This window comes from Rousettus aegyptiacus, unplaced genomic scaffold (genome assembly GCF_014176215.1).
Source record: "Rousettus aegyptiacus isolate mRouAeg1 unplaced genomic scaffold, mRouAeg1.p scaffold_m13_p_2, whole genome shotgun sequence".
In the NCBI taxonomy this organism is placed as follows: domain Eukaryota; kingdom Metazoa; phylum Chordata; class Mammalia; order Chiroptera; family Pteropodidae; genus Rousettus; species Rousettus aegyptiacus.
Genome location: NW_023416295.1, coordinates 90,293,334 through 90,308,848, shown reverse-complemented (window position 1 = coordinate 90,308,848; position 15,515 = coordinate 90,293,334). Strand labels below are relative to the sequence as shown.

The window sequence follows — 15,515 nt, the reverse complement described above, 5'->3', positions numbered from 1 at the left end:
ACCTGAAATAGTCTGTGAGTGTGACGTTGTTTTGTTCCATTGTGTAGGGGGAAGGAAGGGTTTACTTCCAACTCCTGATGAGTTCCCTCGCTTTGAAGGAGGACGGAAACCAGAGTCCTGGGATGGAAATAGAGAGCCAGGTAAGGAAAAACTGCCCTGTGGCTTATGGTAACTTGAGACCAGCAGTTCACAAGAGTGTGGTCAGAGGATCTCTGGGAGCCTGAGACTCCCCAGGGGTCCACTAGGTCCTCTTTTTTCCAACTCACAATTTCATGGTAGGCTAGATTGTCTTCATATCCTACAATCAACAGCATTCTATCACAGGAGATGGAAAGCAGAAACAAATGAGACAATCCAGCTTTCATCTGTTGAACCAGACATTAAACGAATTTGTCTCAATCTAAAACAGTAGCATTCTTTTCACTGAATTGTTTTGCTTTTAGAAAATGTAGTTAAATGATTCAGTATTTTCTCAGCCTTAATTGCTAACATGGCAAATATTAGATATAACTCTCATAGATGGAATCCCTTTGGGGTTCAATAATTTTCAAAAGTGTAAAGATGTCCTGAGACTAAAAAGTTTGAGAGCCACTTTTCTGGACCATATTTGCTTCTTATTTTAGGAGGTATGTTGATTTCTAATTTTGACCTTTTTTGTGTACTGATGTGACTTATACCTGGTGAGCATCCAGCAAATGTTTCTTGCATAAATGAATATTGGTTCTCAAATTGCTACTTATTCTCAGCAGTATAATTTCTCTTTTCTGTTGGTCACGCTGTACTTTAACATAATGAGATAAATTCTTAACCTTGTCAATCTGTGTCTGTTTCAGGGCCAGGTCATGAACATTTCCGTGATGCTCCCCGCCCTGATCATCCCCCTCACGACGGTCATTCCCCGGCTAGCAGAGAACGTTCCTCTTCTCTCCAAGGCATGGACATGGCATCCTTGCCACCCCGAAAACGCCCCTGGCATGATGGGCCAGGGACCTCTGAGCACAGAGAAATGGAAGCCCCAGGGGGTCCTTCTGAGGATCGAGGAGGCAAAGGTAAGTGGAAGTCAGTGATTCCAGTTCCTGGAGCCGTGGATGTCACAGCCAGGTAGGCTACAGGGGCCATCAGAGGCTTCATCTTCAGGCCATCCTCACCACAGGATATGCCTGTTTCATCTGTCCCCTGCCAGGGTACCGAGAGTCCTTTCTCTAGTCTACCCTCTAGGGCTTAGGTTTTGGAAAGGCACATGTTCCCAAATGTGTTACAAAAGAAGTCAGCTCGGGCTCACCACACAGCCAGTTGTAGCTGTCTCAGAGGACTACAAGCTCAGCTTCTGTACAAATCTCTTGCTTTCAAAGAATTTCTGCTTTGTTCTAGTTTAGCTCTTTGTCAGGGTGCCCAGCACTGTCTCTGCTGATGGTGCTTTTCTGTGAGACTCTTGCTCTAACTGGCAAGTGTGCTCTCCACCGATGGCTGCTCTAAGCCCTGGAGGGTGTCCTCAGTGGCAGAAGGAATTATCCTCTCCCAGGTGCTGGGGTTTTTTAGCCTGAGCCCAGAAGGAACACTGCTTGTGCCCACAGTCACGAAGACTTTGGGGAACATGATCTGGAAGGGGTTGTGTTCGGGGTGGGGTGGGCAGCAGATTGAAACTTTGGATCTTTATTTTAGAGGCAGCACTAACTTTTAGCCAAGGACAGTAAGCACCAAGTGCTAACTACAATTCTGGTCTCAGTTTAGGCTGGGCTATTGCATATGTGGTATGTTCTGGAGGCTGCTGGAAAGATTGCCTGTGTGACCCAACTTGTGCTCCACTCCCCAGTTAACCTGCCACCATGACAGAGTTCTGGCCTTTGTTCTTGATAGTTCTTTGGTTCTTCTCAGAGCAAAACCCTCAGAAATTACCTCATGTCACCAGTAGATCTCCCCACACACACATTTTGTTGCTGGTCTGTATGGGTGGGTACTCAGGACACCTTTGTAGGCCCCTGGCCAAGGTCACATGGCTAGTATGGAAATGATGCCCTAGCTGACAACTTCTCTGCCCAGGCACCTCCAGTGGGCTGATGCTGTGCTTTGTCAGAAGCCAAAATTATTCCTTTGCCTAGCTTTCCTAACCCCTTTTCTTAACTGGATTCAATTCCATTTAAAAATTTAAGACAAAAGTTGTCAATAAACTTCTGATAGGATCTCCTAAGAAAATTTAAAAGTCAGAATGTTAATACCTAAAGGTTTGTGTGTCTGAGTCTGGAACAAATAAAACTATCCCTGGGAGAAATCATTCTAAAAGCTAGTGTTTTTCTTTTTATGCTTTTGCTTTACAGGAAATATTTTATTTCACTATTTAAAAGATCAAAAGTGCTACATAGTTATGGGATAACCATAGCAAACACTTATCCTAGTTAGAACACTTGTAGTTCACATTATCACAGTTGCCTCCAAAGTTAAGTCAGTGCTTTTCAGACCTCACCCCACAATACCCCTGGTGGCATAGGAGGCTGAAGTTACACTTCCTATAGACTAGAGACATGGCCCAGTGTGTCTTTGACACCTAGAAGATGCTCCATGTTTCTTGGTTTACTATTGTCTCTGTCACAGCCTTGGGGAACACGTGTCTAGTTGATGCAGGGGGGCATCAAGCCTGGATGGGAATGAGACAGTGGTCAAGAAGAGGGTGAAGGCGTAACTTTTAGTGCTCTAAATATGAATGTCTTCCAGACTGTTTTTAAAGAGAATCAGAAGTGTTGTCTTCAGAGTAAAAGTTTGTACCAGGAGTCTGGTATAGAAAAGTCACATGTGAAATCAATGTTTCATTTCAGGCCGAGGGGGCCCAGGACCTTCCCAAAGAGTGCCAAAATCCGGGCGTTCCAGCTCCTTGGATGGAGATCACCACGATGGATACCACAGAGATGAACCTTTTGGGGGCCCTCCAGGCAGTGGTACCCCGTCTAGGGGAGTCCGGAGTGGCAGTAACTGGGGTAGAGGGAGTAACATGAACTCTGGTCCACCAAGGCGAGGAGCTTCAAGGGGTGGTGGAAGGGGTCGGTAGAAGTTGGGGTTGGGTACCTCTCAGCCTCTCTGGACAGTATTTAAGAACTTCTTGTGGACTTATTAAGAGAAACAAAAGGAAGCCTGCACCATGTAGCCCTGAACTCTTTTTCTGGAGTAGCGGAATCCCAGGAGCCCCTGAGGTCTTCAAGATGAAGAGACTGCTGCTGGCTACCTAGAGCAGCTGGATTTGTTTTGTCCTGTCCACCCTCACTGCCCTAACTCCCACATTGTTTTGTGAAGATAAAAGCTGGAATCTTTTTTTTAAGCGTCATGAGACAAGGAGCCCCATCCACAAATTTAAGTTCATGTCCAATTGGAATTGTTTCTATATGTACAGTTTGTCAGAGAAAAAACATTAAGTTGTTTTTGTATGAATACAGAATGTGATTTACGCAAGAATTAACAGAAAGCAACTAGTTGTGAAGTGCTTACCTTAAGGAAACCCTTTGCGTCCAGTTTCCATTACATACAGTCTGCTGAGGGGTATATAATTAGTGGTTATACTTGTGAGCATACGATGAGAATCCCTAAGTCATCTAAATTAATTTTCATCTCTGAACTTTTTGTTTTTAAACAAATTCTCATCCAGCCATTCTGTTCCACTTATTTTTGTAATGAGAAATAACTTAAAACTATAACATAGTTTAAAGTAGGTTCAAAGCAGATGGAAAATTAGACTCTGAAGAAAAAAATTCTGTTTATCCAAATAAGGGTTCTCCCTTGAGTGCATTTGCTAGTAATCAATCACATCTTACACTTTAATTGCCTTGTTTCTGAAGAGGAACTTGATGTAAGCCAGGAATTAACTACAGGTACCCTTTGATTACTGTAAGTCATTTCACAAATTGTTTAAGTTGAAACGGAACAGACCAAAATATCTAAAACAATTTTGCAAAACCTAGTTCTTTCACTTCCATACTAGTTATTTGGAAATACCGATGTTTAAGGAGAGGATAGGCTCCAACAAAGTAAGCTAGTAATTTCCTGTCCACGACAAATTCCCTTAGTTTTAAATATAACATTAGGCCATTTGAACTGGGTGCCAAAGGTTAAGTTTGTGATAACTCCATGATACTTTCCGTACTAACCCTTACTTGGTTTTTGTAAGAAGGCTTTTATTTAAAGGGAAGTCCCAACATATTACATCGCCAGCTTCAGTTTTGCATTAGACAAGTTTGCTTGTCAAGTTAGTGGTGCTCGTCTCAGTAGTTGCTGAGAAAAGGGATACTGACATAGTTGGACAGTATATAAAAACATTAACTGGTCCTCTATTAATGTAAACAATAACAAAAGCTGTTATTTCTTCAGAGTGAAAAAATGGCAACCACTCACATTGCTTTTTAGGGTATTAAGGTATTGGAACCTGGAAAATTATTCAGCTACAACTGAATAATTTTCAATTTATTTTTGAAATTTATCAGCACCTCACTGTAAACACGATTAGGAGGCTCAAGATTGCTTTGGGTTTGTGGATATTCTTTATTTGCCCTCCACTGGTATGTATAGCTTAAAAAGAAGTTGTAATCAAATTCTGAGAAGCTGACATGGGATCCAGAGACCAAACCCCTATTGAGATTAGGCTCCCTTTTGAGATTCATGTGGTAGACATTTATCATCTTAACATTTTAGGCTTTAATTTTACAACACAGTACCTCAGTAAGCAGATAACCAGATCACATTTTGAGAATGAATTCACTTAGAAAAACCTGAAATCTATATATTTATGAAATACTTAGGAGATGGGTGTGTGTGTGTGTGTGTGTGTGTGTGTATACATAAGCATTTTAAAACACTGCTGTCAAAATACAAGATATTATGCTTTAAATTTTATAAAAACTTGACTTTCGGCGTTTGAATTCTTGAGAAAATGTTGGGAAAATAATTTTTAGAACTGTAATTGCATCAACATAAGAATGTGATAAAAACTGTAAAGTCATCAGCTGTGAAAATTCTAGAGAAATATAGAACAGATTTAACTAGGGGGTAGAAGAACAGGCAATGGTACACGTTTTCCAGTTAAAAAAAAAAATACTCCCTGAAAAACTGCTTTTGTTGTTACAAACACCCGCTTGGTGGTTCCTCTTGAGGTAGGTAACCCTTAGAGAATACTGTGGAGGCACGTGAAATAGCCTGTAAGACCACAGTGGATGTCAGTCACTTTAGTGTCACTTGTTGAGGCAGGGCTTAGGACACTCATTAGGACCTAAGGTTATAAATTTTGAGGTTGGATGATAAGGCAATGCTCTACTGCTGCCTGACACACTTGTTTAAGCAACACTGGAATCCAGCCCCCCCAAAATTTCAAACTGTTCAATCTAAAGCACAGAAAAGTGATTTTAACCTTAGGTGAACATGGAATCATCTGGAGAGCTCTAAAGAAAAATATTCATGCCTGGGTCTCACCCCTTAGATATTCTGATGGAACTGATCTGAGGTCTGGCTCTTCAAGTAATTCTGATGTGATATGAGAACCACAGAAATAGAATTTAAAAATTATAAAGACATTTTACTTTCTAGTTAATATATAGCTTAATGACCAAACCTGTAGTTTCTGGACTGATAATAATAGAGCCCACACTTTCTGCCAATAAAGTAAGATGTGCAATAAAATCAGACAAAAGCGCTGAACCTAAGAGGAAATCCGGCAATTAGATATGTGAAAAGCATCTCACATTTGCATTAGGATTGGCCTTTAAAATCTAAATTAATTTTTAAAATCATACAGTTAGGATTACACTATTAGACCTTTTAGAAATCCATGGTTCCCATCAAATATGGGAACTCCGGATGCAGAATTATCTTCCTTTCTCCTTAGGGTCTCCAACCCAGTTCTGCCCAGGGACCTCTCAAAGTACTTACATGCACCTTACTGGATACCATATTTCTTTGGGCAGGACATGTCCTTTTTAGTCCATCGCTTTTGTCCATACAAAACCAATTTCCCTTGTAAGGCACCATATTTATAATTTCAGTAAAAACCTGAGGTAAACCGTTTTAACTAAAATACTTTTTAAAAATCTGGTGGCTAAACTTTTAATCCGATACCCGTATGGCTGCACTCACACTGAAGAATGAGGGAAAATCATTTCCAAAAGCCAAAGGGAAAAAGAAAAAACAAGCTTAACACAGATAAACTACAATCTACAACCGGATTTTTAAAAATAAGGGATAAACACGAAATCTGAGAAGTCACAGGGGCAGCTAATTAAAACTTTTTTTTTTTTTACTGAGCTCAATGTAAGACGCACAAGCAATGTCAAATTTTTAGACTTTATCACCAACTCAGACGACCTAATCTCGTTTGCAGTGCACAAACTGCCGAGTATAGAACAAAATGCTGGAACTGAGGATCTTCCAAAACTGCTTGTGTCTGTTTTATAACAGCCGCTCCCAGTTTACAGACTCGCTGGCACAGTAAAGGACAGTTTCGGCCCTGCGCGGTCTGGTGAGCTGCAGTCCTTGGTTCGGCGGGCGCTGGCCCCTGGTCTCACACGACAGCGCGTCACAGTCGCTGACCTCGTGTCCTTCCCTGGCGCCGCATCCCCAGGCTTCTCATACGGGCAGCACCTTGGCGAGGCGGGCGCCGGGGCTCAGGCGCCCGAGGGCTAGGCGCAGCGCGGTGCCCGTTCCTCGCGGCAGCCAGCTGAACAACACGATCAAAAGCGCGGCCACCTGCGCGCACGCGCCCAGCGCCGTTAGCAACGTACTGCGCAGGCCCAGAGCCGCGTACAGTGTAGCGCCCAGCGCCACTACGTACAGCAGCGCGGGCTGCGACGGCGCCTCCTCACCGCGCAGCAGACGCCCGCACGCCGCACCGCCTCGCAACAGTGTCCCGCCCGCCAGCGCCAGCGCCGAGCCCAGCGACCAGAGCAGCGCGAACTTGCGGGCGCGCAGCAGTAGTGCGGGCGCGTAGAGCGCGGCCAGGCCAAAGCAGAGCATGGCCAGCAGCAGGCACACGCCGCTCGCTGCCAGCTGCTGCGTGCGCGTCACGCTCGGCAAGCACGCCGAACGCGTCACCGGCTCTTCGGGGCTCCGCGCCCACGTCCAGCGTATGCCCGCGCGGCCCGGCCACGCCCCTGCCGCTCCGTCCTCCGCCTTGGGCTCGTCCGCCTCTCCCGCGGGAAGCAGCGGCACGGCGGCCGCCGCTGGCCCCCCTGCTTTTCCCTGTGCCAGGTACTCCTGCAGCTGGCGGTGGAGGTCTGCCATCTTGGGCCGAGGGGCCGAGAGGAGGGAGAGTCACCGCCCACTTCCGGCTCTTCTAGGCCCCGCTGTTGGTTGTGGAGGAAGGGGCGGGGCCTGAGGCTGGAGCCGAAGAGGCGGGAGTATCCCTGGCCTGTCTTCGCAGCACCTGTGCAGCTGTGAAAGGCTGCATAAGGGACTCTGATGGAATGTTGGTTTCTTATTTTTTTAATTTAAAATTTTAACTTAAATTTTAATATCTAATTGGCTTCATTAAACAGTTAATGAAGCAGCAGTGTCTCATCTAGCAGAAAGGTGCTCCGGTACTGTATGTAGCTTGATTTTATGGATGTCAGTGTCCTGGCTGTGATGTACTGAAGTTTTACAAGATGTTACGATCCATAGGTCGCTGTATTATTTCTCCAAACTGTATGCCAATCTATAATTATCAATAAATTTAATTTTTGAAAAAGTTCAGACTTGCAACTTAAGGTTGGGGAGGCTAACGGAGTGATACAGTTAATATCCCACTCCCACAAACTTGCTTCTGTTCCCCGTTTGAGCAGAAACTTGGTAATAGTCTTGACTCCTTCAAACCCCATGTCCAAGACTTATTGCTAGTGCTCTTGTCATATATTTTTGGTTCACCTTTCCTGGGCTCCAAATTCATCTTCAGATCACTGATAATCCCATCCATACAGTCAACATCAGAACTGAAGTGGTTCTAACATGCCCTGCTCTTAGAGGCTCCTTGAGACATCCTGCGATTACTCATGTAAGTCATACCCCTCCACAACTCTGCCAGGGCTTCTGTCCCTCTGTTTTCTGCCTGGCTAATAACTATTGACATTCAGATCAAGCCACATCTCCTGCTACTCAATAGTATCCAGCTTAGGTTCACTCCTTCTGAGTGCTCACCTTTCCTAGTTGTGAAAGTTCGTTTGTTTAAGGCTGTGACAGCAACTCAAACAGGGTCTCTTTTTCCTAGGATCTGAAAGGTTGCTGCAGGGGTACAACAAATGGGTGTTGACCAAATGAATACAGCTGTCAGTTTCAGCGCGGTAAAGGTGCCTGAAAGGCATTGTGGGTGCTTCTAAAACTGATGTTTGAAAAACCTACTTTGCTGGACTTTATAAACTCCTTTTAAATATAATGGCAAGTAAGTCCTTTTGTAATGTAAAGTGTGGTACAGATGAGTTATACGGAAGTCTACTCTTGTACAGGTCTGACTTATTTGCCCCAAAAGATCATTTCTTCCCTACTCTCCTTTGTATTTGAAATGGGTGGCAGTGCAAACTTCTGCAGGCTGTTTCTCATAATCCTCTGCTGCTTGGCTTCCAGGGTATTTTCCCCATCTGTTTCTTTTGGCTGTACTACAGCTCCCCTCATGACTTTGGTACTGGCTTCCTCTGGGTGACCCCAGCCAATGGGCTGATAACAATTCTTTTTCCTCTATCCTAGGAATAGGTAAGCATTCATGGCTTTCTGCTGTTGTCATCTCTGGCTCCTCAACCTTTCTATTAACCTGTGTAGCCAATTTCCCCCATTAAATTTCTTTTAATATTTTCTTCTTTCCTGTTTGGATCCTGAGAGATGCTATTCCTTTTCAAAATAAATTCGAAATTGTTATCTTTGTCAACGTGAATAAAGAAGTAAACTGAGGCAAGCTCAGATGACCCGAAAGTGAGTTTATTTGGGAAAAGCAGAGAAATTGCAATTCTGGAAAGGCAAACTGTAACAAGCTGATGAAAGTCTGATGAGGGTTTGGGGAGACTATAAACAAGGAATGCAAAGAGTGGTGAAGTCTAAGTACTACTAGACTATTAGCCAGAGTCCAAGCATTAAATTCATTGGCTTGAGGAAGGAGAGAGATTTTTGACAAATGTTCATTGGTAGGAACTAAGTTTCATTCTTAAATCAGGGATTTACCAGAAATAGTTTATTGGTTAAGTTTTGTTTTCCTGAGGATGTATGAAAGCAGGGGTTCCCAACCCTCAGGCCACAGACCAGTACTGGCCCTGTTAGGAACTAGGCCATACAGCAGCAGGTGAATGGCAGGCAAGTGAGCTTTGTCTGCATTTGCTGCCACTCCGCAGTGCTAGCATCACTGCCTCAGCTCCATCTCAGAACATCAGGCATTAGATTCTCGTGGGAGCACTGGTACCTGGTGCCAAAAAGGTTGAGGACCTCTGTGTGAAAGTCTCTGTTTCATAGCCTCTGGTTTCACTTTAGATTGAAATCCTTTCACAAGTGATAATAATAGTGATCATTTGATCACTTTCCATGAGAAAAATCATTAAGATGGCTATTAAAAAAAAAAAGTTTTAGCCAGATGTGGAGAAATTGAAACTGAAATTATAAGATGGTACAGCTGCTATGGAAAACAGTATGGTGGCTCCTAAAAAAGTTAAAAATCCCATCTGACCCAGTAATTCCATTTCTAGGGAAAACTGAAATACTGAGAAGTTAAATAACATAGAAAGGTCACTTAAAATTTTGGTGATATGGCAGGGCTAGAAGTTGCGAATTTGGTATTTAGCTTTGTGAGCTTCCCCTTATATAACAAAGCCTTCCCTGGGAATAGTTTTCTGTAATGCCAGAAATCTCTAATTTGTTTTCTGCACTGATTGAAGGACAACATAAAACACTTCCTTGACCCTACCACCACATCCAGCTACTGCAGCAAAATTCATTCACAGAGTCTGTAAATTTGATTTCTCTACTTGCCTCCGATTCTTGCTTTAACTCATTTATCCCATCCGTTGTGAGAGACGCCTGCAGTGCTGGCAGGATGCCTGGTGCTTGGAGCAACAAGGTCATCAGAAGCAGGTGTGGACTTGCACACAAGGTCACACTGCAGAGAAGGCGTACACGCCTGACCTCTTCTGGGACTTCTTGCTCTGGGACAAGGAGAAGAAAAAGAGAAGAAATAGTTGATAACACGGTAGTGGCCTTGAGGCTGAATTAGGGAGTTGACTGTAGTTTGTAATTACTAACCTCATAGTAACTACTACTAATAATAACAAAGCCAGCTTTGTGAGAGAGAAAATAAAAGCCATGGAGACAGGGATGGGGGGCTAGCATGGCCATTCATCCCCTCTCCCTTATCCATGTTAGTTAATGCATTTCCAGACTCTGACTCTTCTTCCTAACCATCTCCGCAACACCCATCATTATCATGCCAGCAAAATTGTTCATGACAGAGTCACCAAATACTTCTGTTGCCAAGTCCAATGAAAATTTTAGTCTTTGTGTTGCTGGCTCTGGGGAGTCCTGGAACTCCTGGACCTCAGTTCTTTGTGCCCGGTTGACAAAGAACTGAAGGCAGACGCCCAGCAGTTTATAAGCAAGCTAGTTTTATTGAAAGCGAAAGTGAGTTTCTGAGTTAAGACAAGAGGCTACCAAGAGCTGTCAGCCTTCAAGCTCGCTTACTCTCAGAAGGGAGAGCAGGCTGCCAAGGGCCATCAGCCTTGAAGTACAGGGCAGAAGTACGCTCTCAGACGGGAGAGTGAGCAGGCTCAAGAGAGAGCTGCTGCGTTGTCCATTGTGGGTTTGGGAATTTTATCCATTAATCTAACTGAGGGTTGCTCCTTCATGGAGAGGTGTTTTTTTCCTAGAATCAGGGAGACACCCTCTCTTCTTGCCATATTTGAGCTTTTCGGAACTGTCATGGTGTCAAGTGCCTGATGGGTACAGCCTTAACCACAATGCTAATTTATTATAATGATTGCATAATGAAGCAAAGGTGAATTTTAGGTCGCACCAGCTGTCCTGCACATCCCTATGTTGGGGACTTTCCCTATCCCCTTTATTTTCTGCCTTAGAGGGAAGTTTTAAACTACAAAACTGCTTCACTAACTCAAAGCTATTGTTCAAAGTCGTTTTTCATTTTGGTGGCTCTGGGGAGGCATTCTGATGTAACTTCTACCTCAGTTGCTCTCCTTAAACTTCCAGCATCCCACACATTTGTTCACTCTCTAATTCAACATGTACCTTTCAGGACAGCACCAAGCACCAGTCGCATCTCAAGTCTCCTTTATTTGCTCTTTCTCCTCCTGACCTAAATGTTGGAGTGCCCCCAAGACATCTCTTCTTTTTTCTTGGCATGATAAAAAATAATATAAATATTGTTGTAGCAGATAGCCCCCAAAAGACACGCAGACCACCAGAACTCAGTGAGTTATAGGAAACACACTCTTTATTCAGCCAGCTGGGTCTGCCTCAAATTAAGCAACCCTGAAATGTAGAGGTACAGGTTTTTTAAGCCCCAAATCCCATTCTTCATTCTGTCTAAACACAAAGGGCTATCTTTCTTCTATTCATTACCTGTCGACCCACAGGTCAGGTGTGCAAGGGGAAAGCTTATTGTTAGAATGTTATGTTCCTATGGGTGACAGCCTATGTTCCAACGGATATAGCCAAGCAGTAATTTTCCAGCCAGCACATAGAGCCACTTTAAATTGGAGTTGGAGCTTCCATCCAGAGGAACTGCCTTGCTTGTCATACTCTTCAAACCTTTGCAATGTTATAATGGCAAAATAACTTTTGGATTGAGCTGAAAGCAACATTGTATCCCAAAGACACCATTCTAATAGTGGTTGCACAACATTTTGAGATAATAAATTAAGGCCCATGAGACTTCATATGAGAAACCTCAAGAAACTACAAAAGATGTTTGTGCCTAAAGGAACATATTGATAAAGCCTTCCTCTGTTCTAGAGCTCTTGCTGTTCAATGTGTCCTAAGGCTCCTAAGAACACAGAAGAAGACTTTTCCTCCAGTGTGGAACATGACACACCTGGACTGAGCCTTCTTTGCGACGAGACCAACAATAGCATGACATAGCCCAAATGAGTTGTCTGACAATCGAAGACCAAAGATGATTTTAAAATGACCAGTTGGGGCTGCATTCCAAAGGTTGATCAGTGATGCTTTCAAGGAAAGATCTTCTTCAAAAGGGGAAAACTGTAACAATAGTATAAACGAGGCCACTTTAAAATGGAGCTGGAGCTTTCATCCCAGAAGATCTGCTTTACATATGTCTTAATTTTCAAACCTTTGGAAGGTTAAAACGGGCAAAATAATCTTCAAACTGGGTCTAAAGCAACATTGTATCCCAAAGAACTGTTTGCAAAGATAACGGGAAGATATTAACATTAGAAACATTCTTGAGAACTAGTGCCATTATGTTAGCTTATCTGCACCAACAAAATGTCTTCCTTCTGTTGATGTAATTGTTCCCCTTGCCCTACTCAAATACCCCGTGCCTTTGTCTCCTAATCAGAACACTATTGGGGCCTGTGCCTGAATCAGTGCTTCCAGAATAGCTAATCTTACTGATCTCAAATAAATGCTTGTCGCCTTTGACTTTGGCCTTTTGTTTTTAGGTTAATAGCACTTATTTCCTCACCCGCCCATCCATCCCTATGTCCTTAAGAACTGTCCATATGCAGACTCTCCAGCAGATCACTCCTTTCATTTCTCCACTGGATATCTAACAGGTACCTTAAAATGATAGGTAAAACAAACTTTTCATCCCCAATTTATCCTCCTCACCCCCCCAAAAAACCTATAACTATTTCCCCCTTTCTCCCTCATCTCAATAAATCACATACCATCAGCAAGTCCTGCCATCTCTGCCTTGAAAATATATCCGACCCCAGATCATTTCTCTTTTCCCCTCTGCTAACTCCCCATCCAAGCCCACCAGTGCCCACCTGGATTCTATCTTGATGCCCATTTTGGTCCATGCCTTCCTCCCAACTGTTCACACAGATGGACACTTTTGCATATAAGTCCAGTTATGTCACTTCCTCTAATGCTTCTTATCTCACAGATAAAGCTGACATTCTTATGTAGCCTATGGGATCCTGTAGAGCCCAACCCCTAGTACCCCTACTTCCTCTCCTGGCACTCTCTTCTCATTCTGGTCTAGACGTGATGACCTCTAGGTTGTTTCCAGGAATGTTAAACTTGTTCTCACCTCAGTATTTTTTTTTCTTGTTCTCAGCCTAGAACATTTCTCCCCACACCCTATCCCCAAATGGTTTTATAGCTTATCCCTCTGTTCAGGTCTCTGTTTGAATATTCCTATTCAGAGTGTTATTCTCTGACCATCCTGAAATAACATCTCCCATCACTCTCTATCCCTTTACACTTACAAATAGAATTAAATGTAATATAATTATTTTCTTGGTAGTATAATACATTCGAAGGTAATCAAATATACAATTCCTGAACCATTATTCTGAGCATAATATTGCAGTGGATGGTGGTGTGGATTGAGATACAAAGAAGCAAGCATCTCAAACAAATGCAGAGATCACTGGACGTGTGTTATTTTGTTTTTAAATTAAATCCTTGTGTTGTGTTCTCTTCGGTAGTAGGTGGCTTTGCTACACACAGCAGGGAGCATGGTTGCTGGCAGCATCTGAGCTTTAGATTTCACTGTGTCAACAGCCAGTCAGGGACTGCCCTCAAGCCCTAGTAGGCATCAGATCCACAAGTCCTGGGAAGGGACCCATTGTCCAGTGTGAGTAAGTTGCTAGTCACATGCTCAGATGCTGGGGTGCTGGGGGTTCACAGCATTGGGAGATGGGGGTGTCCAGGGACCTCTGCTGATGCCTGTGTCTTCCCTTCCCACTGTGGTAGGATCTCAGCATGTTTATGGGCAGATGCCAGCTCCCAGCTCCTCAAGGGGAAAGGGGCTGCACCAAGCCTTTTATTTTGTTGAGCACTTTCGACTTGACCTAAGGAAGCAGTACCCTACTCACTGAATTTTCTCCCTACCCCGTGGGAGACTTTCTCCTTAAGGCCAGTCAGTCCCAGGTGTTATCCATACTTTTCTGAGGTGTTTTTCAAGTGGTATCTCTTTCTTTTCCCTGTATGCTATGGCCATCCCTGCTCAGCCAGGTCCTCTTACACCTGGCCTGGCTCTGAAATGCCCAGCTTGCTCTTCCTTCAGTGTGGTAGTCTGCTAGCACGTACTTCATCTTTGCAGAAGATATGTATTCATGTCCTCTTTTGCCTAACACTCTTCAATGGTTCCCCACTTCCTAAAGATTAAATTCCAAATTCCCCATCTGTACTGTAGGCCCCTTTAGGCCTTGACTGCTCTCACTGCTGCTCTGTGGGGCTCTCTTGGGGGCCAGCCTGGCAGTGGCCCAAGTAGAGTGGAGACTCCCCTTTTCTGTGGCTCCACTAATGCTGGCCTTCCCCTGGGGTTAACCCCCCACATCTGCCCTCCTCTGCCCTCAGGAGGCCTGCTTACAATGCACAGCCTCTCCAACTTTGGGGTCACCCCTTCATGGTCCGCACAGCACTCTGGTCTCCAGTTCACTGACTGGTAACATCTCCAAAATGCCTTGAGGAGTTTCCTTTTACATTTTTTGAAAAAAATACCTAACTGCTTACATGTGTATGATCTTCTCAAGTCTTATTTCTTTGCATCCATGCTTTCTACCTCCAATACTCTGCCTTAATCGTATTGAATTTTCTGGGCTGGACATCATCACCAGATCATTCAGGGGTGAGAGCCTGACCCTGACGACCTTCCCCAGGTAGGGTGGCAAAGACTTGTCAATCAAACGACTCCTCCCATTCCATCCTGTGGTGGGTGGTGGCCGGTGGGGCGGTGGAGCGGGAGAGGGGGTGGGGAGTGGGGAGTAGCAGAGCCTCAGATGTGTGTGGTCCCATAGGATTTTTTCTGGAATGGTGGAAATGCTCCAGACCTGCGCTATCCAATTCTTTAACCACTAGCCACAAGTATAGATTTAAGCACCTGGAACGTGGCTGGTGAGACTGAGGAATGGAATTTTAAATTTTTATTAATTTATTATTTATAATGAATTATATTGATAATATAATTTACACACATATATAAACATAATATTGCTTTATAATTTATTGTAACTCATGTAATTATATAAGCATAATCATATTTGTAATAGCTACATGTGGCTGGTGGCTCCTATATTGGACAGCACAGCTTGCAGCGTGCTGGAAACACGGGGGTGGGGCGTGCATTTGATTGTCACCATAACCAGGAGTGCTACAAACATTCTATTCATGGTGCCTGCAATGGCAGGCAGAGGTGAAGGTGGAGCATCTGTCCTCGGATGGCTTGTTTCCACCTTAAGAGGGCTCTGACTGAGCAGTCAGATCTGAAAGCACTGTTTTCTCTGCTTAGCTCTGCAGACCCTAGCTGCCTTCCCCAGCACAAGGACCGCTTTAATGGGGGCCCTCCTCCTAAGATGTTTCCTTGAGCTTTCCAGGGAAACCAAGAAAACAGGCCA

The 15,515-nt window shown here is 43.9% G+C and overlaps 2 protein-coding genes across 3 annotated transcripts in view; one reads left to right on the top strand and one right to left on the bottom strand.

Annotated features, from left to right (window-relative positions):
* WDR33 (WD repeat domain 33) overlaps window positions 1-3,455 on the top strand; it is an 84,549-nt gene extending 81,094 nt beyond the window's left edge. For both annotated transcript variants that reach the window (XM_016157043.2, XM_016157042.2), the window contains 3 exons: window positions 48-140; window positions 834-1,049; window positions 2,811-3,455. In XM_016157043.2, the coding sequence (XP_016012529.1) occupies window positions 48-140; window positions 834-1,049; window positions 2,811-2,987 (486 nt within the window). In that variant the 3' untranslated portion in view covers window positions 2,988-3,455. The remainder of the gene's footprint in view (window positions 1-47; window positions 141-833; window positions 1,050-2,810) is intronic.
* A 1,042-nt stretch (window positions 3,456-4,497) lies between these two features.
* On the bottom strand, window positions 4,498-7,270 carry SFT2D3 (SFT2 domain containing 3). The gene has a single exon (XM_016157044.2). It carries the CDS (start codon window positions 7,246-7,248, stop codon window positions 6,595-6,597), a length of 654 nt encoding a protein of 217 aa, XP_016012530.1. The 5' UTR covers window positions 7,249-7,270; the 3' UTR covers window positions 4,498-6,594.
* Window positions 7,271-15,515: the final 8,245 nt, after the last annotated feature.

Bases quoted from the DNA above. Each gene is read 5' to 3' on its own strand.
- SFT2D3 (XM_016157044.2), bottom strand. From the start codon at position 7,248: ATGGCAGACCTCCACCGCCAGCTGCAGGAGTACCTGGCACAGGGAAAA.